The sequence below is a fragment of the Cebidichthys violaceus genome, unplaced genomic scaffold (assembly GCF_023349555.1).
Source record: "Cebidichthys violaceus isolate CVI_PGR_0920_01 unplaced genomic scaffold, fCebVio1.0.p SCAF_8, whole genome shotgun sequence".
Lineage (NCBI taxonomy): Eukaryota > Metazoa > Chordata > Actinopteri > Perciformes > Stichaeidae > Cebidichthys > Cebidichthys violaceus.
Window position 1 is genome coordinate 6,602,438 of NW_027176964.1, and position 27,829 is coordinate 6,630,266.

The 27,829-nt window shown below is 44.2% G+C and overlaps 1 protein-coding gene across 1 annotated transcript; it reads right to left on the bottom strand.

Annotated features, from left to right (window-relative positions):
• Nucleotides 1–567: 567 nt before the first annotated feature.
• Nucleotides 568–5,561, bottom strand: LOC137866189 (uncharacterized protein CXorf38 homolog). Its single transcript, XM_068701925.1, has 6 exons — nt 5,307–5,561; nt 4,915–5,049; nt 3,735–3,857; nt 2,202–2,351; nt 1,884–2,078; nt 568–1,778 (listed from the first exon to the last, which is right to left on the bottom strand). The coding sequence occupies exons 1-6, from the start codon at nt 5,511–5,513 to the stop codon at nt 1,668–1,670; spliced, it is 921 nt and encodes a 306-aa protein (XP_068558026.1). The 5' UTR covers nt 5,514–5,561; the 3' UTR covers nt 568–1,667.
• Between the last annotated feature and the right edge of the window lie 22,268 nt (nt 5,562–27,829).

A 27,829-nucleotide genomic window follows, 5' to 3' on the forward strand; every position in this document is an offset into this window, starting at 1 on the left:
ATAGAATGCACCCAGTAATATGTGTAAAATATGATATCTGCGCAAAATATATGCTTTTCCTGCACGTCCTCTCCGCCTGTCTGCGTGTCTCAACAGAGCTGGGCGCTGCAGAAATTGCCCATAGGAGTCTGTGAAGGAGTTTAGCCAATTGCTGATTAAAGATATGAATGAATGACATACAATTTAGCCAATCAGCGTCCTCAAATAGATTCAGCTTGGGGTAGAATCTGTATTGCCCAAAACTGCGCGTCTCCGTCAGGAATAGTCTCTACAGGCGAGCGCGAGCACGAGCACTATTCCTCCAAGACCCGTTTGAGAGGAGAACTTCGGAGAAACTACAGGTGAAAGAGCTGATCCCAGATCAGCCTGAGACAGCAGACAAGCGGGATAGGGAAGTAGTACATGTGACGCTTCTCTAGTAGCTGTACACCAGACAGGTTTGGCTAGCTGGATGCAGTCATGCTAATAACTTATTTAGCTTTTTAAAACAACGGGGACAGATCCAGCATGGACAGTTACGGGAGTGAGGTATGAGGAAGTAAGGAAACATGAGAACACCAGGTAGCACATGGAGAACTCTGTCAAGCTTCATATTACGAAAAGTGAACATCTTTTCTTCTACATAGTTGTGCTCAGTCTCATTTGCTTAACCTGGTCATGGAGGCATCAACATTTAAGTGAGATGATATTTTAACAGTGAAAACTCATCATAGCTTAATTTAACACCATTATTCCTAATTACACTTCATGTTTACTTCTCCTGATCTTTACCTCCCTATTGGTTTCCCCAACAAACAAGGTCCATAGGGGCATCTCAATAAATAAACATGTTCTATTATATTATATTTTCTATATATAGATATATATTTATTATTATTATACTGAATTGCCTGTGAGGGTGACAAAAATATGATGTCCTGACATGTTTGTCAAAGTGTTATTTACTGCTTTTTTGTGTTGGAATAAATGTTAAATATTTAACTGCAAATTAGTAATGCATATTTGATACCTTAATTTTTTTTGCATTAAATCATACTGGGATGTTTGCTGAAATTGATTGGATGTGGCACAGCCCTACCTAGAACATTTTCCACAAGCCACCACTGGGATTCACTGTTCTAGAATTCCTGCTTTCCGTTTAACTGGATTCACTATGTTGACCAGATTATATATTCTTACAATCCTTTTCCTTTTGAGCAACGGTTGAGCTTTCTTCCTCAAAACAATACATTTAATGCACATGTAAGCTTTACATTCTTTTTTTAAATCATCTTACTGTGACTGCAGGCCACTTGCTGTGTATACTTGTACTGTTAGTTTACATGAACACAGTGTGGGGAAATCAAAGTATATTCACTCAAGTATTATTTAAAATTTTGAGGTACTTGAGTATTTCCTTCATATGCTACTTTATTCTTGTATATAATAGTTACTTGAAATCCAGATTGATCATCCGGTCAATCAGGAACAAGTCAATGGGTTTTGTCAGTGTTTTGTGTTTTTTGAAATGTATTTACCTTTTCAATGACATCTTTTACATGCACATACATTCTGTCACAAAACCCTTGATCTGCTTCAAGTTTGACCTCCACCTATTTCAGGTAGTAAATATAAAAACATAATGCACAACATGCTCCTCATTCTCCCTTTCACCCTCTTCCTCCGTCTTATTCTCTGGCCTCCAGTGCGTTGATGACTTGGAGCTCTGCAGAAAACCTCTCGCCCAGATCTCTGTTGGCCTGCAGGAAACCGCCCAGCCTCCTCAGCTGCTCCGTGTCCTAAAGAAGAAGGAAGAGACAGCCGGTCAAAGTCATGTGACATCTTTCTTTATATGCATCATGTCTACGTGCGCAAGTGCACACGGACATATCTGTTCTTCGAACCTGTGTCTTTGCATCATCGTCAGCAGCATGCAGTAACTCCTGCAGCCTCTCTTGTAGCAACTCAGCCTCCCATTGGCTGATCAAGCCGGCGCTGGTCTCCCATTGGTGGACAGAATCGCTCTCCAATCCATCCAGGGCAGCGGAATCCATTCGGTCCAAGCCAGAGACACATATTGACAGATCAAGGCTCAGCATCTGGACAAACGAAACGCACATGCGCAAGAAAAACTGTGATGCAAAACAACGCGGATGCAGCTTGGACTTGAGAGCTCTCAAAGCAGTGGACACACGGACACACACGGACGGGGACACACACACCTCCTCGATCTGCTTTCCAGCTGTTGCCATCTGTGGTACGTGGCCGAGGTGCCGCACAAGCTTTCTCACACTGGTCTGGTAGTGTCTCATCCATTCATCCTTCACACGCAACTCACAGGAATGCATCAACTCATTCCTGAAACGGATCACCTGGAAGAGCAAAAAAGTCAATTTTTTCAAGTTGTGTATGTAAAATGTCATATGCATTCAACAATAAAAGCACAACAATGAGAAGAAACTAAATCCAATATGCACACTATGCAAGTTGTTTCACTCCCCAACATTTAATGAGTGTAATTAAAACAGCGTTATTACCAAGGATACAGGCAGATAGTTGACAGACGGGGGGAGCAGACAGACATATATGAATGTGTGAATATCTTGTCGGGAGATTAGAACCACGCTTTATATACATCTGACATCCTGGTATATAATGTGTTGAGGTATCCACCAAAAATGTCCGAGACACACTACACCTAAAACCGATCTCTCTAATCTTCTATTAAAATAATTGGTTCACCAATTATCAATTGACTTATTAAATTGAAGATTAAACAGACACTTGAAACAGAGGGAAACAGTGGTACTGCTGTGTAATGCAGATGAACTTTGACGCTACCTAACACCTTGACTTTGTCTGAGGGGCGAGAAGCGAGGCCCTAAAGCACAGCAGCAACGCTCTGTGGTTTGGGCATCAGGCTGACACTTACACAATGGAAACTCCTAGGTTTCCTTTATCCGTACAGGAAGTGCTATCGTGAAGTGTAATTGACTTTTTATTTGAATTTAATCCTCATTTAAGTTTCATTCCCTTCGATGAGTTACGATTTAAAGTTTTTGTCTTTTCTTTTACTTATTTTTACATTATCCATTTTTGTAACCTTTTATCTTCTTTTTATTGCAAAAACAAATAAAACTGGTTTGTATTTGGTACATTCCGACCAAAGTGCCGTCTTGCTGATCTCTGAGGGTGACTTAGTAGTCTCAAGGTAAGACAGCTCTTCCCCTGGGATAGGCTGACAGCAGTAAATGATTGGTCATAAATTTGAATGGCATACCTGTTACGAGCGAAGGTTAAAATGGTGTTGTTCAGTATTTTGTGATTTACTGACTTGGTTGGCTCGGATTGTTCTTGATGCTCTGCCTTTTTATCATGCATGATGGGGCATTGTGATTATAGTGCTTAGACATTAGCTGTTGTGTTTTTAGTGAAGACATAGGGGTCAGGTTGTCATCTAAATTGAGGGTGTTCTATATAACCGAGCGGGGTTCCCAACCACACGGGGTTCCTCCTCCAGTGGTGGCCCTTTAGACCGGGCCCATCCTGGAGTACTTCCAGTTCTCTTACACCTATTGCACACACACAACAACGTCCGTTACCTAGGTCAGAGGTCACTGAACAAGCCATCTTCCAGTGGTGGGAGGGGGTGTCAGTTACGCAGCTAGGCTGCACACCTTTTCAAAGGCTTGACTTAACAACTTGACTATGACGGATCAAACAGCGTTCCCATTTTAAACAATATGACCGTTTACCTCTCTCACACATTTTGGATCCACAAAGTGGAAACAATCACAGTGGTTGATTAGGTTGAGCAGAGCAGAGGCATCGCATTGCTCTGCCACCTTCACTTTCCCCTGACCCCGTGGCATGAAGGCCTACAGAGAGGCAGACAGAGAGAGAAAGAGACAGTAAGACAGACAGAAAGAGGGAGAGACAGTAAGACAGATGGTGAGAGAGAGACACACAAAAACAAAAATAGAGAAAGACATTCATTAACGATTGGTCTGCTTATTATTTCCTCTATTACTTGATCAATTGTTTAGAGTTTGAAATGTCAAAAGTTACAAAGCCCAGAAGACCAGAAAGAGGACTTTTTTTAAAAATAATTCAGCTCGACATAAAGTATCTGACTTTCTACAGTGACAGTCCATCTGTTATGCGACAGATCACAAATCATTCCATGTGTTAAAACTACTGAACAAAATCAATGAAAGTTCCTCAGGTGACATTTCTAACCAAATGTAATGTTTTCAGAACTGTCACACTAATATTTGGTTTAGTTCCTCTAAACTAGTGGTTCCCAACCTTTATTTTATCTAATGTAAATGATGTAATGTGAGCTCCAGCAGCCTCTGAGACACCACCATTTAACTGGATTGTATTCAACACCTTTAACAATCTCCTGGAGTGGCAGAAGATGGATGTTGCAACCATTAATCCATTACTTTTAGCTATTTCGACTTCTAACACATTAACATCAACTGAGTCCGGTTGTCAGGATTTAATGCTTTCCTTTGACATATACGACAGTGAACTGAATCTCTTTGGGTTCTGGACTGCTGGTCGGATTAAACAGTCAGTCGAAATAGCTCACCTCGGGCTGTGGATATATTAACAGGCTTGTTCTCCCCTCTATTTTCTGACATTTTATAGACAAAACAATATAGAAATCAACTGTCAGATGAATCACTAAAAGGGGGGAGAAAATGCATGAGTTGCAGCTCTTACTAAATATTACTCAACTACAAATAACACAGGAGACTCTTATGTCTGTATGTCAAAATTAGGACCACATTTCCCATAAACCAACATCAATAAATGAAGTGTTCCGTTGTTAATGACAACTACTCTACAGTATCAAACACACTCAAGTAAAGGCTAATGATTTTAAACGCCAGTCACAGCAGATTCAAGGTCCGGTGGGATGACTACCTTGGCCAGTTCCCAGTGGTCTGTCCTCCAGCTGGGAGGGAAACAGTTGTCCCAGTTCACCGTGGCATCTGGCTGTCTGCGGTGTCTCAAGATCACCGTCTGCCACCCTGCACAAGCCCTGCATGCTGAGGAAAGCTATACACGCACGCACACACACACACACACACACACACACACACACACACACACACACACACACACACACACACACACATATATGCTCACAACTCATACTGTAACTTACAGTGAGCATACGTGTACAGTACCATCGCAGTAAACTTTGTGTAAGCCCCCTATCTACAGGGGACTCAATACCGTATTTCACGTAAAAGTGTCGCAGAAACATTAATTAAATCAGCAGGCCCGGGATTAAACTGAGTTTCCAGACCGACCTGATTCCTTTTCGGTTTGCACCCAGACGTCTCGCACGGTTTCCGCAGCAGCGTGTTTTGATTGAGCAGATCTGCGTGGAAAGCTCTCGTGTGGTGGCTGACGAAGGGGTGCAGACCCTCCTTCAGTATGAGCAGACACCGTCCGGCTTTCAGCCAGTTTTTATACTCCCTGTCGTTGAGACGGACCGCCAGCTCCTCGCGGACCATGTCGGCCTTACTTCCCGACGTAAACAAAGCATGTCAAAGCAGGAAAAAGTCCAGGTCGACTCCTCGCGTATAGCTCCACCCTTTCCGTGCAATCTGCAGCAGGGCCGCACGATGGCGCTGTCTACTTTGGAAACGCTACCATGTGGCTGTTGCGCTGCTGCTGGTCTTGTTTGACCAGAGAGCAGCTCCAAGCAGCAGAGCGCCTTCCATACAGTACCCCCAAAAAAAGGAAGTCTACAGCTTGATTAAGTAGTGGAGGGGTAGATAATGATGAAGAATTTAATATTTTTCATGTAAAAGAGGGGGGATTTTTCGGCACAGTCGGTTCAGCTACTTTATGATCTTGTTTTTCTTAAAACTGTCCATTATGGGTCCAACAATGTTATATGAGTTCTCTTATTTATTTATTTGTGTCACTTGGGAGTAGGATGTATAAACGACCTGGGAAAAAACCCTCTCCTTGCAGCTCTGTTCTTGCTCTCATACCAACTCCTGCTGTCTGGTGCTCAGCAGCAGCTTGTGCTGTGGGTTTATCAGAGATTCAGAGCTTATGAGCTGAAAACAGTTCACACGACGCTGACGAGTGTGGTGAGAGGGAGCCAAAACCACAAAGTTACGGACAGAAAACAGTGAGGGAAATAGATGCTAAAAAGCTCTCTAGAGATATTGGTGACAACGGAGTTGGTGATAATTCCCTGGGTTCTTCACTACATACAACTGCAGTCATTTGATCTGTTTATGGCTGTATCAAAGCTGCTTTAAATAAATATTTCAATTATGTAAAGCCTGTAATACTTGATATTCAGTTTAGGGCCTCTAGCTGCTGGGGTCGAAGCAGGTCAGACCATCTTTACTTTTGTCTAATGAAAGACCATATATCTGATTCCATCACCCAGTGTAGTCGTGCATTGTGCCACCCCGGGGCGGCCCCTTATGAGAGGTGGCATCACCAAGCTGCTGCCTCTGCTGTGAAGAGGAGGGATGAAAACCCAGCAGAGTCGGGCCGGCAGCTGCATGCACTGATGTCCCCGAGGCTGCCGCTGGAGGCGTTCATCAGGGAGGAGAGCTGGAGTTTCTAACAGACTCCATGTATCAACTGGGACTAGGGGCTTGGGGGGAGGAGGGAGGTTAGAATACAACATCCTGGTTTAAAGCCTGAGCAGTACACACACACACACACACACACACACACACACACACACACATACACACACAGAGAGTGTTGAAAGAAAATACACACTAAAACACCTCAACTTAATGGCAGAAGGCCTGAGAAGCAGCGAAGCGTAGGCTATGTTTAAATTACAGAAATTAAAACCAACATCAGTACATTAAAAGTAAAGCATGCAGTAAAAAAAGAGACCAGGCTGGGCCGGCACAGACTCCAAACCGCGGCTCTCTAACTGCTAATTAATATCCCAGATTTACAGTTTCACAAATATAACTAACTCCTTATTCCACAATCCAATCTGAATTTTGCCCAGGACTACAACACCATAGAGGAGAACATTGTGAACCGCTTGCTGGCAGACCCAGGAGAAAGCAGGAAGGAAGGAAGGGGGAGAGAGGGAGAGAGGGAGAGAGGGAGAGAGAGCGAGAGAGAGAGAGAGAGAGAGAGAGAGAGAGAGAGAGAGAGATAAAACCGTATCCAGGTGTACCCCTTACACAGAATCTAAAGACAGACTTCAGCTTCAGCTTCTTTCCAGAGAAGCGGCCCGTTTATATTGAATTGCAGTTATACAAGAATGAATCAAAGAAGACACAGACACAGTTTAACAAGCAACCAATTGTGCTCATACAGTATATTCTGTATGTACACACATAGTGTAAATAAATAAAGCAGTTAAAAGCTGGGGTTTATCCAAGCTCACTTTAGGGACATGTAGCAAATTAGTGATTGAAATAGGAGTAGACAACTCAGATCGCCTGAAAATACACCATAACGTTACTGTAATTTTCAAAATGCTCAAACAACTCATGCAATGTACCAAAGTGAAGACATGCAACAGTGTAAAAAAGCCTGGGAGCAGGCGTACTGGGTGAGAGGAGCAGTTTTTTACAAGCTATTACTTTTTAGCCGCGTTAGCAGTGTGGCTAGGTATGGTAATGTCGCTCTGTTGGACTAAAGCATCTTCTTTAAGGTACCAAAAAAAGGGGGAAATGTCACCCTGTTTGACAGTTAGACTAAACTTAAAATTTGACATATATAAATTTTGCCATACTACATAATTTCACCTCTGATTTAACCCCTCCAAAGTATTTTAGGGGCAGTGGGCGGCTGTAAAGCAGCCAGGGAGCAACTTTGGGTTCAGTGCCTCGCTCAAAGACACTTCGACACAGCTGCACCCCCCCATGCAAAAAACATAAGGCAAATCTAACCGTTTCTTGGATAAAGAAGGTGAATACGGCAACACAGATTTTTCCAGCCTAGTGGCATGACCTTAGGGATGGCATTATCGATATGCACACCACTTTGGTCCTGACTGAAATATCTCAACACACATTGGATAGATAGCAGTGACATTTTGTACACAGACATCACCATCACCAGAGGATGACTTTGACATGAGACCGACATCTGTAATTTTAAGTGAAATCAATGAACGGATTACCATGCCATTTGGCACACACAGTCGTGTGTCCCTTAGGATCATTGTAACTTGGCTAGCTTCTGACTTTTCATCTAGCGCCATCACCTGGTCAGGATAGGAAATATTAGCATGCTAGCACGCTGAACTATGATGCTGAACATGGTGAACATTATACCTGCGAAAACATCAGCACGTTAGCATTGTCATCGCGAGCATGTTAGCATGCTGACGTTAGCAGTTAGCTCAAGGCCGTGCTGTGCTGTGTACAGGCCTAACAGAGGCTAGCATGGCTGTGGACTGTCAATATTCTTCAATTGTCAAGAGACCTGCAGTAGATTTGTAGTGTGTTCTTATGTATTTTTAATACATACTGATGGATAGCTATGATTGTGATTAAATTCTGCTAATCTCCTACTGCAACACTATCAGAAACATGCACATCTTTTTTTTCCTTCTTTTTTAGGGAAGGCAGACTTGTACAAGACTAAAAAAAAACTAAGGTCTGAATAATCTTTGATTGACTGCCTTCTGCCTGGTGCATTCTGGGATACGCTTTAGCACCCATGACCCCAACTTGGAATTATGATGAAATGATACAAGAAAGAAAGGTAAGTGAAATACATCGCCATTCTGTTATTTGTGTGTGTGTGTGTGTGTGTGTGTGTGTGTGGTGTAATGGTTGTACAGGATAATAGGCCTAGAAAGGCAGCTGAGGTAGGCAGAAACAGTCACAGGATCCCCAATTAAAACATATTACATTACAATTATGAAAATGAAAAGACGTTTGTGTTGTATCAAAAAATTTCATCTTTACATGAAAATTTAATTAGTCTTTTAGGATGCATAGAGAAAAACAAATATCCCTCTATCTTTGTAATTGGATCTCTATGGATTTGGCGATAGTTAAAGTAGATTAGATGCCCTGGAGTATGTGTGTGTGAGAGTGTGAGAGTGTGAGTGTGACTGAGCGAGGGAGTGTGTGTGCATAAATGAGTCTTGCTCAGCAGTCGAGGTGACACAACAATATTAATGTGGGGGTGTGTGTGCTGCAGGTACGTACGGGCGTGTGCTCGTTTGTATGTAGATACATATGCATTTGTGTGCGTGCGTGCGCGTGTGAGCCCACAATCCTAACAGGGTGTTTTTTTTTAAGCAGAGGAGATCAAAGAGACATTAGTATTCTGAAATAAATCACATGCTCAGGCCTCACTGTGTGGGTCCCCAAACACATACACAGGAGACACACACACACACACACACACACACACACACACACACGCTCTCTCTCTCTCTCTCTCTCTCTCTCTCTCTCTCTCTCTCTCTCTCTCTCTGTCTTTCTGTGTCTCATTCTCTCCGTCTCCTCCCTTCTCTTTCTCCTTCCATCTCTCTCTTCAAAAGACCCCCCCGGCCCCTAGCGGCCTTCAGAGCTATCTGCTTACTGGCTCTGAATCCTTTGTTACATCCTTTCGGTTTCTCACGTTCCAACTTGAGCCCCGTCTCCTCCCTCCGTCTGCAAATAAGCAGGAAAAATGCTTTGTCAGAGAAAACTGTTGTTCCTCGCTGAAAAAGTCAGAAACGCAAAGTAGGGGGGTTTTGACGAGTGTATCCTTAAGGGGAGACCTCTCCATCTCTCTCCATCTTCCCCCCCTTTTCCTCCCATTCCCCCCACCCCATCATTCACACCTTTATTTCAGTCGGCTTCTTCCTCCAACTGTCTTCCAAACTTAGCAGCAAGAATGATTCTTGGTTACTTTTTTTTTCTTTTTTTGTCGGTTTCGGGCGCTTTAATTTCTTTGTGAAGACGTGTGAGCGCTTCTAAGGGTTTTGACGATGTTACGGCTCACTCAAAAGTTGTGAAGTAATGAGAGCTGCTCTGCTGGGCTGCCGGCATCGGCCGGACTTTGCCGTGCTCTGAAAGGATGGTCACGGACCTTTTGCCAGCGGGAGAATGAGGGGGAATGGAGGAAGAGAAGTGAAAGGAGAGGGAGAAAAATGATTGACATGGTACAGCCGGGAGAGGAAGAAGCTCATTTTTAGCCACAGAATTAGAATGAGTAGAATGTAACTGCCCCCTGTGGCTCCTTGACAGTTGCAATATCCATGAGATTCAGGGTTTTCTTTGTGCTTTGTTGTCTGTGTGTTTGTGCATTTGCATGTATCTGTTTATGTGGGCACGTGTGTGGGATGGATAAGTTTAGGCCAATGTGTACATGCATGTACTTATTCATGTGCGTGCATGTTTCCGTGCACGTGTACTCGTGTGCGTGTGTCATTTTGATAGCCACCCACATGAATATGCAGATCACTTTTAGAGAGCGTATGTGCTCGGCATTAAAGCCCACTCTCCACTGCTGACCCAATTTCACACTGCAGTGTGTGTGTGTGTGTGTGTGTGTGTGTGTGTGTGTGTGTGTGTGTGTGTCTGTATACGTGTGTGTGTCTGTATACACTTGCTTATCAATGCATTTTGCCAAGCTCGGAGAAATCGTGTGGTTAAGACGGAGGCGTGTGAGTAGGTGTGTGTGTGTTTGAGTCGGCCTCTGAGTGTTTGTGAGGCAAAAAACACATGCGATTAGTCTAATCCAACACAAACACATTCACAGGTGGCTGTGAATAAAAAAACATCACATTACTATTAGTTGACAAAAATACTTGCCTCCACAACCTGAACCTTGCTCAACCTTCGTATCGCTTTATTTCTCACACGCGTTGGCTTGTGTAGCGGTAGCGTCCTGGCCTCACCTCTAAATTTAATACTGTATCTTTTGAGCACAACAAAAGGCTTGGGGAAATTATCATTTTCTCTTCAAGAGTTGGATGAAAAGATTAATACCACTCTCTATGTCTGTAGGATAGATATGAAGCTACAGCCAGCACCCGGTTAGCTTAGCTTAGCATAAAGGCTGAAAACGGGGGAAAACGGCTAGCCTGGCTCTGTCTTAAAGGTGTATTAACCTACCAGCACTTGCTAAGTCTCAATAATTAATTGTTCGATTGTTTACATTTGTACAAAATCCAAACAACTGACATTACATCTACAGACTTTCATGTTGTCAACTCAGCAGTGCCAGCCAGCAGAACCATCCAGTCAAGCCACCAGTAGATGGAGACGTTGAGAAGAGGGAGGCCCAGTGGCAGAGCTGAGGTAATGGCTCACTGGTCTATTGTTCCCCGTCTTCATCCTCACCCTCCACCCTCTTCTTCTGCCTTCCAGTCTAACCCCCCCCCCCCCCCCCCCCCATCCTGGACTTCAAAGGAAAGGAAGGAACTAGAAAATAAGGTGAATAAATTTCACCCCCTATCCAATGCCTACATGTTGCAGCGGATATGCTTTTTAATTGCTTGTGCTAAATACATAACCTATTTTTGTATCCTTTACAAAAGCCTAAATGATGATCTGGGTGGAATCTAACCAAATGCAAGCAGACCTCATAAAACATTAACATTACCTCATGTAAGCAAAGCGCCTTGAAAACAAGTCGCGAGAAAGCAAAAAAAATGAGGACTCGACCAACACATGGCTTAATAAGATCTGGCACCCAGTGCTGCAAACTCTGACAGACATTCCTCGGCATCTTTAACCCTCTACCCAGAAGCCCCGGCGCAGACTGAACTCTGTGAAGTAGATCAATGAGAGGATTATCGCAGGACCAAGATGCCAGTTATAGAGCAGCTCTGTGCTGCCTCAGTGAGGGGAGAAGATTGAGAGGCTTTCCTTTGATCTTGTGCTGGCACATCTGAGAGGGCCCGCTGCTGATGATAATGATGCCGAGGCCCATCGCAGAGAGCCAGGCCGGGGCTCGGCCCCGCTCTCGCCCCCATTCCTCTACTGGCGATATAAAAAGGCTGGCCTGTGGAGGGTTGGACGAGACAAACGGATTTAGTCGGACGGATTTTGGATTCATGTGAATTCATCCCGGCAAATGTTTTTCTTTCTTCCTAGAGAAGAATGTTATTGATGCAACAGTGGTGTGTGTGTGCTCCAGTTGTTTTCTCCGTCACATTAGATCCAGCTGAACACCTCTGTCCTCTCTCAAGGACACCCCTCCCTCCGTCCCTCAGATTCTGTCTCTGTCTCTTTCTGTCGCTCTCTCTCTCTCTCTCTCTCTCTCTCACACACACACACACACACACACACACACACACACACATACACACTTCACCTATACACACTTCACACTAACACACACACACACACACACACACTCACACTTTCTCTCTCTCACTCTGTTTGACAGGCCGCGGTGCTAGAGATGGTTACTGACATTCTGGACAGTAAAAGGCTTAAGGTGGAACGTGTGTGTGTGTGTGTGTGTGTGTGTGTGTGTGTGTCTCTGGCAGATAGAGAAACCTCTCAATTTTTCCTTCAGTGTATCTCTACATCTTATCTGAGTGAGCGCTATTGTCACACACAGAATCTCCAACAGTACACTGGTGTCTCTTTTTTTTGCGTCTGTTTGACCGTTTGCCAAAGCCTGATGATTATGATAATAGGATGCGAGGTCAGAAATCTCTTAATTAGTGCTAAATGGGAATTAGATTAGAGTTTTGTTCATTTCTGAAACAGCTCTAGTTAACCAGATTAGCGCAGAGCGGATTAGGCCCGGGATGAGGACAGAGAAGGAAAAGGTTGACACGTCGGCCTCGGGTCACGGCCATGCTGATCATGAGCACATCATCTGATTGGCTGTCGGTCAGGTTTGGTGAAAGGTGTCGGGACGGCCTATAGGCTACCGAGCAGGGACGACAAGAGTGTCTAGAGACAGTTTGACGATCCACGGAATCAAATAGTCCGCGAGGACTATTTGATTCCGTTTTCATTGCTTTTGTGTGCGTTATCATGATCTCAGATTAACTCTTATCTAACACCTCTCTCACACAAAGTCGTTCTCTCCTCTCTCATCCAGTGTTCTGTTATTTCTTCACTCTCCCTTTACTCTTTACTGCTCCAAAAGAGCTTTTCTGTTCAACTGACCTCCTATCCACTTCATTTGATGGGCCCCCGATAAGAGGACTGCGTCCCCTCTCTCTTTCTCCCTTTCCCTTGTCTTCTCCCTCTCACTCCCTCTTTTCTTACCGTATTTGCCTGCGCTCTCTCTCTCTCTCTCTCTCTCTCTCTCTCTCTCTCTCTTTTTCTCTCACCGTCATCCTCCTCCCAGCCTTCCTTCCCTCGCTACCCCCGTCTATTCTGTGGCCCAGCGTGGGTGGCTGAGTTTAATGAATTCTCTTTTCTCTCTGCAGCCAGGCGCTGATTTCTGATTGTGAAGAGGTGTGCGTGCGTTTTGAGTGCATGTGTGTATGAGTGAGTGAAGCGCGTGCACACACACTCACATATTTTACTTGCTCACTTTCATTGCCATGACTGTGATCATTTTATCAGTCTAAATAAATCTCGGCCTTTATCCCGATCAAGGCTTCGGGTTGCACTTCCTTCTTTCTTAAAAAGGAGAAAGTCGGCGACTGTCAGTTTTAAAATAGATTTGCCCCGGGATGTGTCTGCTGTTGCTGTGAACACTACCTGCCGTCTCCTGCAGCCAGAAACATGAGTCAAGAATCTGTTTTGTCCTCTGCCTGTGATGTCTTACTAATGCACAGGAAAACAGGAAAAAAACTGTAAATGACTGCAGGAAGTGTCTTAGACAAGACCCTAGATGATTTTCAGCTGATCAGATTCTGTCATGTTGTGCATAAGTAAGAAATGTAAAGGTTGTTTGGTTGACAGGATTTCATACTTACGTGTGCACAATTTCAATGTACCATTCTGTGGCAATGAAGCATCCATCGCAGGCTTTACGTCAGTGTTGGAGGAGAGTTGTTTTCAGACTATGTAGGATTTGGAAATGTGAAGTAGCGTATCATAATGCTGCGGACCATACTTGTAGTTACAGCTACCTATCTGTACTATGCTGTACTGTGCTGTACTATGCTGTACTATGCTGTACTGTGCTGTACTATGCTGTACTATGCTGTACTGTGTTGTACTATGCTGTACTATGCTGTACTGTGTTGTACTATGCTGTAATGTGCTGTACTATGCTGTACTATGCTGTACTGTGCTGTACTATGCTGTGCTGTACTATGCTGTACTGTGCTGTACTATGCTGTACTGTGCTGTACTATGCTGTACTATGCTGTACTGTGTTGTACTATGCTGTAATGTGCTGTACTATGCTGTACTATGCTGTACTGTGCTGTACTATGCTGTGCTGTACTATGCTGTACTATGCTGTACTATGCTGTACTGTGCTGTACTATGCTGTACTATGCTGTACTGTGTTGTACTATGCTGTAATGTGCTGTACTATGCTGTACTATGCTGTACTGTGCTGTACTATGCTGTGCTGTACTATGCTGTACTGTGCTGTACTATGCTGTAATGTGCTGTACTATGCTGTACTATGCTGTACTGTGCTGTACTATGCTGTACTGTGCTGTACTATGCTCTACTTTGCTGTACTGTGCTGTACTATGCTCTACTTTGCTGTACTGTACTATGCTGTAATGTGCTGTACTGTGCTGTAATGTGCTGTACTGTGCTGTACTATGCTCTACTGTGCTGTACTGTATTATGCTGTAATGTGCTGTACTGTGCTATACTGTGCTGTACTGTGCTGTACTATGCTGTACTGTACTGTACTGTGCTGTACTATGCTGTACTGTGCTGTACTATGCTGTACTGTACTGTACTATGCTGTACTGTGCTGTACTATGCTGTACTGTACTGTACTGTGCTGTACTATGCTGTACTGTGCTGTACTATGCTGTACTGTACTGTACTATGCTGTACTATGCTGTACTGTGCTGTACTATGCTGTACTGTGCTGTACTATGCTGTACTGTACTGTACTATGCTGTACTATGCTGTACTGCGCTGTACTATGCTGTACTGTACTGTACTGGGTCAGCTGAGCTTATATGATGACGCTAGCTTGCGTGGGTCGATCTGCAGCTAAATTTGGCAGTCAAAACGGATGAATATCATATTAGAGGTGTAAGTCACAAATTGTTTTTCTGATTCAAAACACTTTTCAATTCAGTTCCATAGTCACTGAACACCTCTACATCACACATGCTATAGCTAACAGGGAGCTAACATGTCTTTCACAAGCCCAGGCATGTGGCTTGGTAAAACCTCCTTTTCATTTGCAGAATAAATTTAGTCTATCTAATTTAAAACCGTTTTAAATCTGAAATAATTCATAGGTAACCACCTCATCTACCGTGTTCTAAATGAGTAACTATATGTATAACCACCGAGGCAAATAGAGTCCATGGTGGGTTGAACCAACCAAAGCGAAGTGATTGAACTGTTAGTCGTTTTTAGCCATGCTCACTGTCTGTTGGCCAGTCCACATCTTTGGTCCAGATTAAAATCTCAACAAGTATTGCTGGCTTGCAATTCAAATTTTAATATTCAGGATGAATTGATGATCCTCTGACTTTTCATTTAGCACAATCATCAGGTCAACGTTTCAATTTGTCCAATACTTGCTTTACGTGTCAGCATTGTCGTCATGAGCATGGTAATGTTTAGCTCAAAGTACAGCCTCACAGAGTAGGCTTTAGACCCTTGTTTAGACCCTTTCAGCTAAGAAGTCAGAGCAGTGGCCATATAGTCAAAGGGTTGCTGGTTCAATACCCTGCCCTGGCCCGACAAATGCAGTTTAGGAAACCTTGAATGAAAACAGTCCCAACAAGAGGCAAAATACCCAAGTGACCCTAACTGTGGCTGCATTTCGGCGGCAAAAATGTCAACCTACTGCATTAAACTGTGGGAGAAAGTAGACTTTTAAACTGGGTTGCAATCCACTTTTTCATGCCAAACACCAGACTTCAAAAGGATGAAACAATTCTCCCTCGAATCTGAGCAGCCATTCCAAAAGTGGATCATCTCCACATCTGTCTGAGGTCACCGCTGGGGAGCAGGTGTTGCTGCCTCCGTCCTGCCTGCTGATTGGACGGATGGATTAGCTGCTTAACGAGGTGAATTTGTTTAATCTGATAATTGTCTCGCCGTTGAAAACATATTCAGTAATTCTCTGTGGCCTCTGTTTTTCTGTCCTCCTGATTAAAGACACTTTCATTCTGGCACACACACTCACACACACACACACACACACACACACACACACACAAATAATGGAACAGTTGTTGTTATGACCAGAAGACAAGGCTCTGAGGTGCGCTGGCACACACACACACACACACACACACACACACACACACACACACACACATACACAGAAACACACAGTCCCCTGTGTGTAGCCCCCCCTGTGGTATGGTAATGAGCTGCTAATCTCTCTGGTTTACACAGCCAGAATGTGTGTGTATGTGTGTGTATGTGTGTGTTTGTGTGTGCGCATTAAGGTGCAGTGTGGAAAAGCCTGAGGAATTCTCTTAGGCCGTCAACCTTCTGCTCTCACTTGGGCGCAGGCTGTCAACACATTAAATAGTTGAATCCATGTGTGTGTGTGTGTGTGTGTGTGTGTGCACGTGTGTGTGTGTGTGTGTGTGTGTGTGTGTGTGTGTGTGTGTGTGTGTGTGTGACAGAGGGATAGATATGGAATGTGGAAACTCGACAATAACACACTGCAAAGGCGACAAAGAGAGAAAGGGAAGAAATTAGGGGAGAGACAGAACAGAAACAGCGTGGATCAGGCAGAATCTGCCATTTGTTTACTTCCCTCGTAAATGTACGCTTTCTTCATCTGATCTGTAAACCCTGACTCTCCTCTAACTCTCTCCTCTGTGTTCTTTTTCTGTTTTATGTGTGAGTGTTTTGATGCTGCGTTGCCGCTTGCGTGTTTGTGTGTGTGTGTGTTTATTTATTATGCCGAAGTCACATCACTAATTAGTCCCTGGGAGAAGCCTGAGGCCATTTGCAAAATCCCACTGATTAAAAACAAGTCCAAATCCAACCTTGTGTCGCACACAAGCATACACACACACACACGCACACACACAGAAGCACACACACACAATTTGCACTCAAGCAGCCACACGGCCGTGTATGCTGAGGAAAGCTACTTACTGTCAAGGCTGGAACACGTGTGGGCGTGTGTTTGCGAAACTGAGCCTGTGCATGCATGTTGAACGGCTGTTGAACGGGTGTTAGAGAGCTGCCAGTCGTTGAGGCCAGTTTAATATTTCAACTCGCCGTCGAAAGTTAACGTAACCCGGGGTGGCTCCTGTCGCACGGGGAAATGGGCACGCGTGCATTCGGACACATGTACGCTGAAAGCCTGCGAGGAGCTTCAGCTTGTCACAAATCACACTCAAGATGTCAAGGGCATCGTGCATTAGCAAGTGTGACAGACAGAGGCTGAGAGACAGACACATACAAGACAAAATATCAGAGAGTCTCCACAATATTTTTTTATCTTCATTTTTAATTATATTTGCATTCTGCACCTTGCACAACCTGCTTCAGCCATCCCCTCCTCCCCTTAAAAAAAATGTAAGTCCTACCGATTAATCCTATTTGAATTTTAATTCAAGCAAAACAGGGAGAGCGGATGGATGTGATGGATGGAGACAGAGGAGTGAGACTGGAAAGAGGAGGAGAAGAGAAAGAGGAGATAGTGACAGCACAGGGAGATGGAGGAGGGGGGTGAGGGATAATGGGAGACGTAGAGAGGAGGAGGAGGAGGAGGAGGAGGAGGAGGAGGGAGATAGTGATAAATTGCTTTGAACTTTAATGGACGTCTCAGATGCTCCTCTAGTGATGTGTTCGGACAATACACAACATTACTGGCACACGTGAGGGCTGATAGTAGCTGACAGCCAAGGATGCCTGTCCCCATCGACCTAGAACACACACACACACACACACACACACACACACACACACACATACGAGCTGACGTGCACACATTCCAAAAAGTCAGCTGAAGGAAGAAGGCAGGGAGGCAACTTCTTAGCAGAAAGTGCAGACGAGAGGGGGGCGAAACAGATGAAGTGTGGGTGAGGGACAGGAAGGGAGAGAGAGAAGAGTTAAGTCCAGAGGGAGAACCAGGAGGAGGAAGAGGAGAGCTGGGAGGAACGCGGAGGGGAGGAAGAGGAGCGAGCAGAGGAAGGTGTTGCCATATGGTCAGGGTTGGGTTCAGACAAATAAAATGTTGCCTTCCCTCCACAATGGTTAACTACACACAAATGAATCACTAATGGAGCTCTCATTCACAGCGACAAACCCATAGATGCAGACACACTCATGCGTGCACAGACACACACACACACACACTCACACACACAATGGCTGACATGTGAATGAAACTGGAAGACATTCACACAGAAGGAGCAATAAATGTCGACGGAGGTGGGCGGACGGGTTGGGAAGTATGGAGGGTTGTTTGTGAGGTTCGAGCTGTGTGTGTGTGTGTGTGTGTGTGTGTGTGTGTGTAGCAGTGTAACGTTGGAACCGCCCCTGTTCCCTTCCACCCGGCTGCCTCTCTGTGAGTGTGTTAGTGTGTGTGTGCAGGCCTGTCTTTGTGTGCGCTTGAATGGGGGGTTTGTCCCTCAATCTGTGCCCCTCCACTTTGCCAGATTTCTAATGATTTTCCAATGATGATTTAGGTTGTGTGTGTGTGTGTATGTGTGTGTGTGTGAGGGTAGGTGTTTGTGAGTGTGTCTCCAAGGGCTCACTCAACCTCTCTCTCTCTCTCTCCATTCTCCGCCCAGTTATCCTTCAGTGTTACTTTGTAGTTCTTTTGTGTCTCACTACAACACGAATACTAGTATCATGTGACTTAGCAGCAGTAGACTAAACCATGTCCGTCTGTCTGACCATCCACCAACAAACTAGGGCTGTCTTTGACTCATGAAATTCTTAGTCATCTTACACCAGGGGTCGGCAACCCTTCAGCCCCTCTGTTGCGGCTCCCTGAATCTACATCCACACTAATAAAAAAAAAAAGTTTTAACAAACAAAAACGACCTCCGTCCACGCGACGTTTCAGCATCGTTTTTTTTCGAGACAATCTCAGTCCAGACTACAACGCCTGAAAACGAATATCACATGACTATTCACGTACACTGGGCACACGGGTGGGGCCAGTGTAAACAGGAAGTAGATTGGTTGCTCAAAGCCGCTAACCTGACTTCAGATGGCCGCTCCGTAGGTCTGATAACGCCGCTGGACACGCCGCACGCTAAACGCTACAATAACAGCTGTTTCCTCCGCAGACATGCAGACTTTAACTGGACAGCTGCTAGTAAAGACAACAAGGTCAACAACGCCTGTAATCAGTTGTCCATGTTAAATTAACCTGGTAGTTGATAGATAACCAAGGCTGTTGTTTGTAAATTTCCGGGTAAGGGTCACGTGATAGGGGTGTGACGAATCAGGGAAGTACACGTCGTCGACTGCTAAGAACCAATCAAGTAACAAACGCGGGTGTCTACATCTACTGTGTCACTGAAAATCAAAAAAATGTTTTAATATTTTGTCAACTAAAATGTGCATCACATCCTATTACGTCACTGTCAAGCGCCTTTCCCTGCAGGTGGCCAGTCATGATTTGCAGACCCCCGCTCTCGGTAAACTATCAATGGATAAATCCAAAAAAAGAAAAGTCATCGAGGAAAATAGAGAGTTTAATTCTGCGTGGACATATTCATTTGCTTTCACTGAAAATAATGCCGGCTTACCTGTATGCTTGATATGTGCAAAAGATTGAATATAGAAAGACACTTCCAGAACAAACACACCGCATTTGCTGAAAAGTATCACGCTAGAGATGAGCGAAAAAGAGCGATTTCTCAACTGCTGCAGCAAACTCTCCTCTTCATAAGTTTGATATTGTTATAACAGGTAAAATAGCAATAAAATATCAAGAATTGTCTTTTTTGTCTATTTTCATAAATACAACTAACTATAATTTGTGTATATATAATATAACTATATTTAAAACTTTATAAGCTGTAATATCAAATAGCTTTTGCGGCTCCAGACAAAATGTATTTGGTGGAAAATAGGGAAAAATGGCTCTTTGGATAGTAAAGGTTGCTGATCCCTGTCTTACACTCATATGAATTTGACGACTAATCAATTACTTAATTGACAGATCTGTGAAACTAAATTTCTCCACAAGAAAAAATAATCACACCAAAGCACCACTTTAGATCTTGTTTTTACCAGAGATATGTTTATGGGTTTCTTGAAATAAGTCATTCAGTATGAAAAAAATCAATCAATCAGTCGACTAATCGACTAAGAGGGTGCAGCCCTACTACCTGCCTGAATAAAACAAAAAGTTTCTCCATTTTCAGCTCAATAAAGGATAAAGTCGACTTACTACAAATTGTGTGTACAGCACTTTATGTTCCTGCTGATCATTTCCAAACGTTTACTGTAAGATTTGAGATTATTTTTCCCACCTCCCCGAGGTGATGAACCTCCTTCATTTCAGACCGAATTCAGCTTGCAGAGGCTTACCGGCCTGAAATAGGTACGTTACCACAGAGAACACTTTGACACCCTTATTTTACAGGCAATTTTGAAAATCTTCAATGGAGGCTCTTTCAAGGTTGCACGTAAATCCACAATGGGAGTGTGGGCTAACAAAAAGCATTCATGTTGTTATAAAATAAAACCTGGGACAAACAACAGCCTTGGACATTGCAGAAAGGATAAAGTGAATCTGTTCGACTCTTGAATTCAAAAGGTGAGTACAACAACAGTGAACCTTTTTGTCCATGCTTGCGGTTCCACCAGACTAAAATGTCTCTACAGCTTGGACGGATTGCCATGAACTGTTTCACAAATATTCAGTCACCGGAGGATGAATCCTAATGACTTTTGAGAGAAACGTCTGAAGAAATATTGGATGGAACTTTCTTACAGTCATGTGTCCCATAGGATAAATCGTGATAACTTTGGTGGCCCCGACTTTTCATGTGGCACCAGTGTTAATTTTGTTAGCTATTTTTTTTAGATTTAATATAATTTGGTGGTTAGTTTCTATCATATTTAGTCATCTTCATCCTGCTTTTCTAAAGTCTGGGCATTTTGGATTTATCTTAGCCATTAAAAACGGTGTAATTTTAATCATCTCTTCAGATTATATTGAACATTTCATTCAATCTAGTCTAGCCAAAATATCACTTTATTTTTGGTTGTTGTCATTGTTAACTTTAACTTAAGTCCTCCTGACTATAATCATTGTGTGCTGCTGGTGTAGTCTTGATATCGCGCTGGACACGAAAAATCTGTCTATAATATACTGTCTCCTCTTTTTTGTTAATGAAAATAAAGAGACGTTTTGGTAAAGATTTTATTTTGATGCTACATTTTACGCTTGTCTTTTTTCAACAACACTACTGCATGTAGTCACAGTTTAGTGTAGAATGAGATCTGTGCCGTCTCGTTGGTCATTGACAAACATATTTGGTCAAAGACGGTTTTCGTTAACAAAATGAAAACTGCGCCATCATCAGGTCTAAATTTCACTTCGTTCACTGCTGTCATGTATGACCAAACCTGCAAAACTATTGACATTCCCATCAGGTCGTACTTTGTGTTTAGTGAGCGATGTGTTTGTGAGCATGTCAGCATGCCGACGTTTTGCTCAAGACACGGTGTAACAGCACTGTTCATTTTCACATGTGACTGGTCCACAGCCATGCAATGTTTATGCCATTTGTAGTTAACAGAATAAAGCCCCTCATTGGGATGTATGAATTGACAGTGGACATCTCTGTGGTTCTCTTAAGTAGGTCAAAGCTTCCATTTTTCTTTTCTTTTTTTACTAAACCGCAGATAACGCAACTTGGGGAAGTCAAGGTAAGACATCAGTCGAGACGGAGTTGGCAGACGGTCCCCCAAAGCTTCTGCCATAAAGTGAATGTTTAGTCCATGTGAATAGAGGATGAGCGCCGAGAGCGTGAATCAGTCTGAACAAGAACCTGAATATTTCATCGCAAGACAATGGGGATATATTTGTGTTAATGTTTCATAACTGCATGTTTATCGGGGCACGAATGCCCCCCTCCATGTGTGTCTGTGTGCGCGCGTGCAAGCAGGTGATCCGCACACGCTCGCCCCCGTTTCAATGTTTGATGAAGGTTTGAGGAGGGAGGTGTTGTGTGGTTGTTTATGCCTCGATGCGTCCTCCTTGGGTTTTATTCACAGGAGGATGACCTGTGTGCTCCAACGTGTGGCAGGCATATGTGTGTGTGTGTGTGTGTGTGTGTGTGTGTGTGTGTGTGTGTGTGTGTCTTATAGTGTTTGTCAGTGCGTGTGGGCTTTTTTGGGAGGAGGGGTGGGGGGGTGGGGGGCAGCAAGGGAGCCATAAAAGATTCAACTCCTCCGGCTGTATTGTTGTGGAGATAACAAATGTTTCCATTTAGTGATCATGCATGAGTTATAACTTGCAGGACATAGCTCATGCCGTTTGTGTGTGTGTGTGTCTGTCTGGATTTGTGTGTCCTCACGGTTTCACAGCCGCCACATAGCTAACGAGTGGTCAGACCTTGGCGAAAGGAACAGGAGCACAGTCGGAGCATTGTGCAGACCCGGTACAAAAGAGATGATGAGGTTTTCTTTATGCCTCAGGTGAACACACAGCCACAGTCCTGCTAGGCATCCGGGAGAGCTCTGTCCAATTTGTCACATTCACCTCTCTTCTTCACACACAGATGGACGGACACAGACAGGCAGATGAAACACACACACACACACACACACACACACACACACACAGAGCTCTATCACGCAGCAGACCTCTCCATCCAATTGATCACAGGCATGAATTTCAGAACAAAAGGGAAATATTCCACCTCAAAGCAGAGCAGAGAATTTCTAACAGAATGCCTAAACGCGGCACACTGTCCTCACCGTATACTTCTAAAGCCTTTGTAATGCTGAATGAGTTATAAAGTGCGATGCAACGTGTGTTCACATGCGAGTGTGTGAGTGTGTGTGTGTGAGCGCGTGTCCGTCCACAAGGGTAAGCCACTGAGCACTTCAAACCAAGGGCCTAATCAGCACCCCATAGCCCACCCACACAACCTCTCTCAGCATCTCTCTCTCTCGCCTCTGCTCATCTTATTTTCATTCCCTCTCCACCTCCCACGGTCTTGCCTCTGCATTCTTTCGCCCGGGGGGGGGGGGTAGACGAGAGGGCGTGTGATGGGGCGGGTGGGTGCCGGGGTACACAGCGACTCCTGGGAATGCTGGCCACAGTGCAAGCACAGCTTCGAGGTCAGCTGAGTGCTTTCCCCGTCCTGGCGGGGATGTTGGCGGGCGAGGAGGACACGCCGGGCTGATCTGGGATCTGTGTCCCCGGGGGAGCAGGCGGTGACAAGGCTGCAAGAACGCTATGACGCTGCTGAAATATTAAAGCTAATGGGATCGCAGAGCTGCGTGCCTGCATGTGTGCGTGGATGTGCGTTTGTGTGTGTGAGCGTATGTTGCTGGTAAGTTGCAGCTACTACAAGTGAAGTGGAGTGAACAAAGTGGAATTGAGATGGATAATGCATTACACTCAAAACAATGGCACGGAGTGAGAGTTTGGGCTGTAATAGCCCAAAACCTACTTCTGAGATTGGAAAACTGTGGAGGAGAGGAGATAAGAAGTGAGGAGGAGAGATATGAGGTGAAGAAAGGAGAGAGGAAAGGAGAGGAGATGGGAAGAGAGGAAAAAGCAGAAGAGAGAGGAGATAGGATCAGAGGAAACAAGAGTAGGGGAGCTAGAAGTTGAGGTAAAAAGAGAGGAGAGGAGATGGGAAAAGAATAGAGAAGGGACGAGAGAGGAGGTATGAAAGGAAACGGGAAGAGGGGACATTGTTGAGGAGAGGAGAAGGGAGTAGCAAAAAAGAAGAGACAGGAAGAAAGGCGAGAAGGGCAAGGAAAGGAAAGTAAAAGAGATGGAAAGAGAATAGAGAAGGGTTGAGAGAGGAGATAAGATAAGAGGAAACGAGTGGAGGGGAGATAGGAGGTGAGGAGATGAGATGAGGGGACATTGGAGGTAAGGAGATGAGATGAGGGGACATTGGAGGTAAGGAGATGAGATGAGGGGACATTGGAGGTAAGGAGATGAGATGAGGGGACATAGGAGGTGAGGAGAAGAGAAGGAAGGAGAAGAGAGAGGAGTCAAGAAGAGACAGGATGAGAGAGAGAAGGGAGAGAAAAGAAAGGATAAGAGTTGACATAGAGTAAGAGGAGAGGGTGGGAGATAGGAAGTGAGGAAAGGTGATAGGAAGACAGAAGAGAGAAGGAAACGGGAAGAGAGGAAAGGACATAGGAAGACAAGACAGGGATGAAAAAGAGGAAAAGAAACAAGAGTAGAGAAAATAGGAAGAGGGGAGAGCAGCACATCAAATTTAGAAAAAATGAGAGAATGTTAAGATCCCTCAGCTGCCAATAAGTAGGCGTGTGCACACACACACATACACACACACACACACACACACACACACACAGCGGCTGCAAGCTATCACACACACATCGCCCGGAGCACAATACAGCTCGTTAGCGGATACATGCTCAAAATGAGTCCCTCTTCCTCTCTCAACCCCTCCATCTCTCGAGCAGTTGTCAATGTTATTACTTCCAAATGAATACACACAAATGCAGTACAGACTATGCTATAAATACACTGTGTGTGCCGTATGACAAACACACTGAGTGAGAGAAAGAGAAGAGTGCCACGCTGCAAAACAGCAAACTCTATGATGCTATATGTTTGGGGGAGGGAGAACATGAGCAACAATTAAAAATACAGTAGCAGGTTGAGTGTGAGCATTAGTGTGTGTGTGAGTGTGAGTGTGAGTGTGTGTGTGTGTGTGTGTGTGTGTGTGTGTGTGTGTGTGTGTTAGAAAACACCCACAGCAAAACTTGCTCATGTGAGACCTGAGAGGAGCGTGTTGAAATCAGTGTAGCTGTGTGCAGCTTGTGGGCATGCGGTTAAATTATGGATTTCAGCTCACTGTCTCTGTCACTCCCTCTCTCTCACACACACACACACACACACACACACACACACACACACACACACACACAGACAGACAGAAGGCGGATGTGGGATCTCGTCGCTGTAAGATATAGACAGAGCGCTGTTCTATCACAACGACTGGGATGTTAATTAAAATCAGACAGACGTTCGCAAAGAAATAAGTTGAGCTCATTTCCATTCTGCGTGAGAGCCCGGAAAGTAGGCCACGCTTTGGAGGCGCTGTCCTACGGATGAGAAATGACTGACAGGAGAGGACGGGGAAGGAAGGGGAGAAGGAGACAGCCCTCCCTTGTTTGTTTTCCCCCTGACAATCCACACAAACAGCAGACTGCCGCGCCACACACTCTGGTTGTCACCTATCAAGTCTCCAAAAGGCTGGAAGTGGGCCACAGCCTTGACTGTTGCTAATTCCTCCCACCGCACCTCATCCTCGGGCTCAGCAGGGCCCCTCTGCGTCGCCTCACATAAGGCCCATTGACTTGTCTAATGGCTGAGCGCCGCTGCACGGCCCCCCCGATGGCGCACTGTGCCTCGTTAGTCTCGGGGCAAAAAACACTGCTACACATTGAAACTCTGCGTGAGGCGCCGCCGTCATCCCTCGACTTGGTCACACAAGCTCATTTGCATAAGCTGCCTTCTATTTAAAAAAAGGACACGCACACATGTAACCACCTACAGCAAGCGTGCACACGCACGCAGGCCTCCCATCAGCCCTCAGGGAGACACACACACACACACACACACACACACACACATACACCTAATTTCCCAAAACCCACCCCTACAGTACGTGCCTGCTGAGATGCAAGGATTTAAGGGAATTTGCCTGCCACGGGGAATCGTGCTGGATTTCATCATTCAAATATGTTATTCCGACGCCTTAGGACAATTTGCCGTGTATTAGTGAGCGCTCGCTGCTCGTTTCCATAGCCAGAAACAAGATAGAAAAGTTTTCCGCTCCCATGCATTTGTGAATTCACACTGAAAATAAAGTGGAAAAGGTCAGTCTGGCAATATGAAAGAGGGGTTTTTCTGCAGATAGCGGTGTATTTTCTGGTTCAGAAGTGATAGATGATGTAAATTTCATTCAGATGAAAAGATATTCTATTGTTCCGCCAAGTTAGTATCTCCATGTGCTTTATCAAGGAAGTGGCCTCAGGAGGTATGCTGGTCTCTCAGTTTGTACCAAAAGCACTTTCTTTAGTTCCTGGATTTGGCAGAGAGCTTTTCATATTCACACAATATTGATTGGACTGGAAGGCCAGTGTGACTCTGAGATTTAGGTGACCTTCCTCTTTGAAATGGATTTAACTGCTGGAATCAGTCGTGGGAAATTACTCACTACATTTATTACTGTACTTGGGGTATTGTACTTCTATTTTTCCATTTTGTGACACTTCCACGCATAACATTCAGAGAGAAATATTGTACTTTTTACTCCACTAGTTATTATACAAATCAAGATGTGACGAACAAAAGATATTGAAATAGAATGCAACGTTATCAATACAATATACAGTAGATGAAATAGATAAAAGAATAGTTTGATATTTTGGGAAATATTCTTATGTGCTTTTTACAGAGTTAGATGAAAAGATTGATACCACTCTTATATGTGGACTGTTATCTTAGCTTAGCATAAACACTGGAAACAGAGGGAAATAACTGGCATTGTCCTGTCTATAGTCAACAGCTCACTGCTTAACAAGTTCTAGTTTATTCCGTAGAAAAAAGATGTGGGATATGTGCTGGACTATTTCTTGGTTGGGTACAGTAACTTCCTGGAGTCTCCACTGCTTGCCTGGTAACTGGTTCCAGCCATGAAACACCCCGGCACATAAGCCCCTGTAACGGTGAGTTATCCATTTTCCCCTCAGGTTTTTGTACAAACAAAACAAAGTTAATGCAGAATAATGTCTTCATTATTGAGCTTTAGAGGTGCTGGTTTTGTTACCTGAAGACAGAGCCATGCTAGCTCCACCTTGAGCGTCTCCAACAGTGATGGACATTAATGCATCAGCAACGGTTATCTGATGATATAGACCATGGATCAGCAACCTTTACTATCCAAAGAGCCATTTTTCCCTATTTTCCACCAAATACATTTTGTCTGGAGCCGCAAAAGCTATTTGATATTACAGCTTATAAAGTTTTAAATATAGTTATATTATATATACACAAATTTTACCTGTTATAACAATATCAAACATATGAAGAGGAGAGTTTGCTGCAGCAGTTGAGAAATCGCTCTTTTTCGCTCATCTCTAGCGTGATACTTTTCAGCAAATGCGGTGTGTTTGTTCTGGAAGTGTCTTTCTACATTACATTTTTTGCACATATCAAGCATACAGGTAAGCCGGCATCATTTGCAGTGAAAGCAAATGAATACGTCCACGCAGAATTAAACTCTCTATTTTCCTCGATGACTTTCCTTTTTTTTGATTTATCCATTGATAGTTTACCGAGAGCGGGGGTCTGCAAATCATGACTGGCCACCTGCAGGGAAAGGCGCTTGACAGTGACGTAATAGGATGTCACATTTTAGTTGACAAAATATTAAAACATTTTTTATTTTCAGTGACACAGTAGATGTAGTCACCCGCGTTCGTTACTTGATTGGTTCTTAACAGTCGACGACGTGTACTTCCCTGATTCGTCACACCCCTATCACGTGACCCTTACCCGGAAATTTACAAACAACAGCCTTGGTTATCTATCAACTACCAGGTTAATTTAACATGGACAACTGATTACAGGCGTTGCTGACCTT

What these genes read in the sequence shown, in the direction of transcription:
- LOC137866189 (XM_068701925.1), bottom strand. Translation starts at nt 5,513, where the DNA reads ATGGTCCGCGAGGAGCTGGCGGTCCGTCTCAACGACAGGGAGTATAAA. An exon ending in ACCACTGGGAACTGGCCAAG is followed by an intron (nt 3,858 to 4,914) that starts GTAGTCATCCCA and finishes GCCTCTCTGTAG; the next exon opens with GCCTTCATGCCACGGGGTCA. An exon ending in ACGATGATGCAAAGACACAG is followed by an intron (nt 1,779 to 1,883) that starts GTTCGAAGAACA and finishes CTTCTTCTTTAG; the next exon opens with GACACGGAGCAGCTGAGGAG.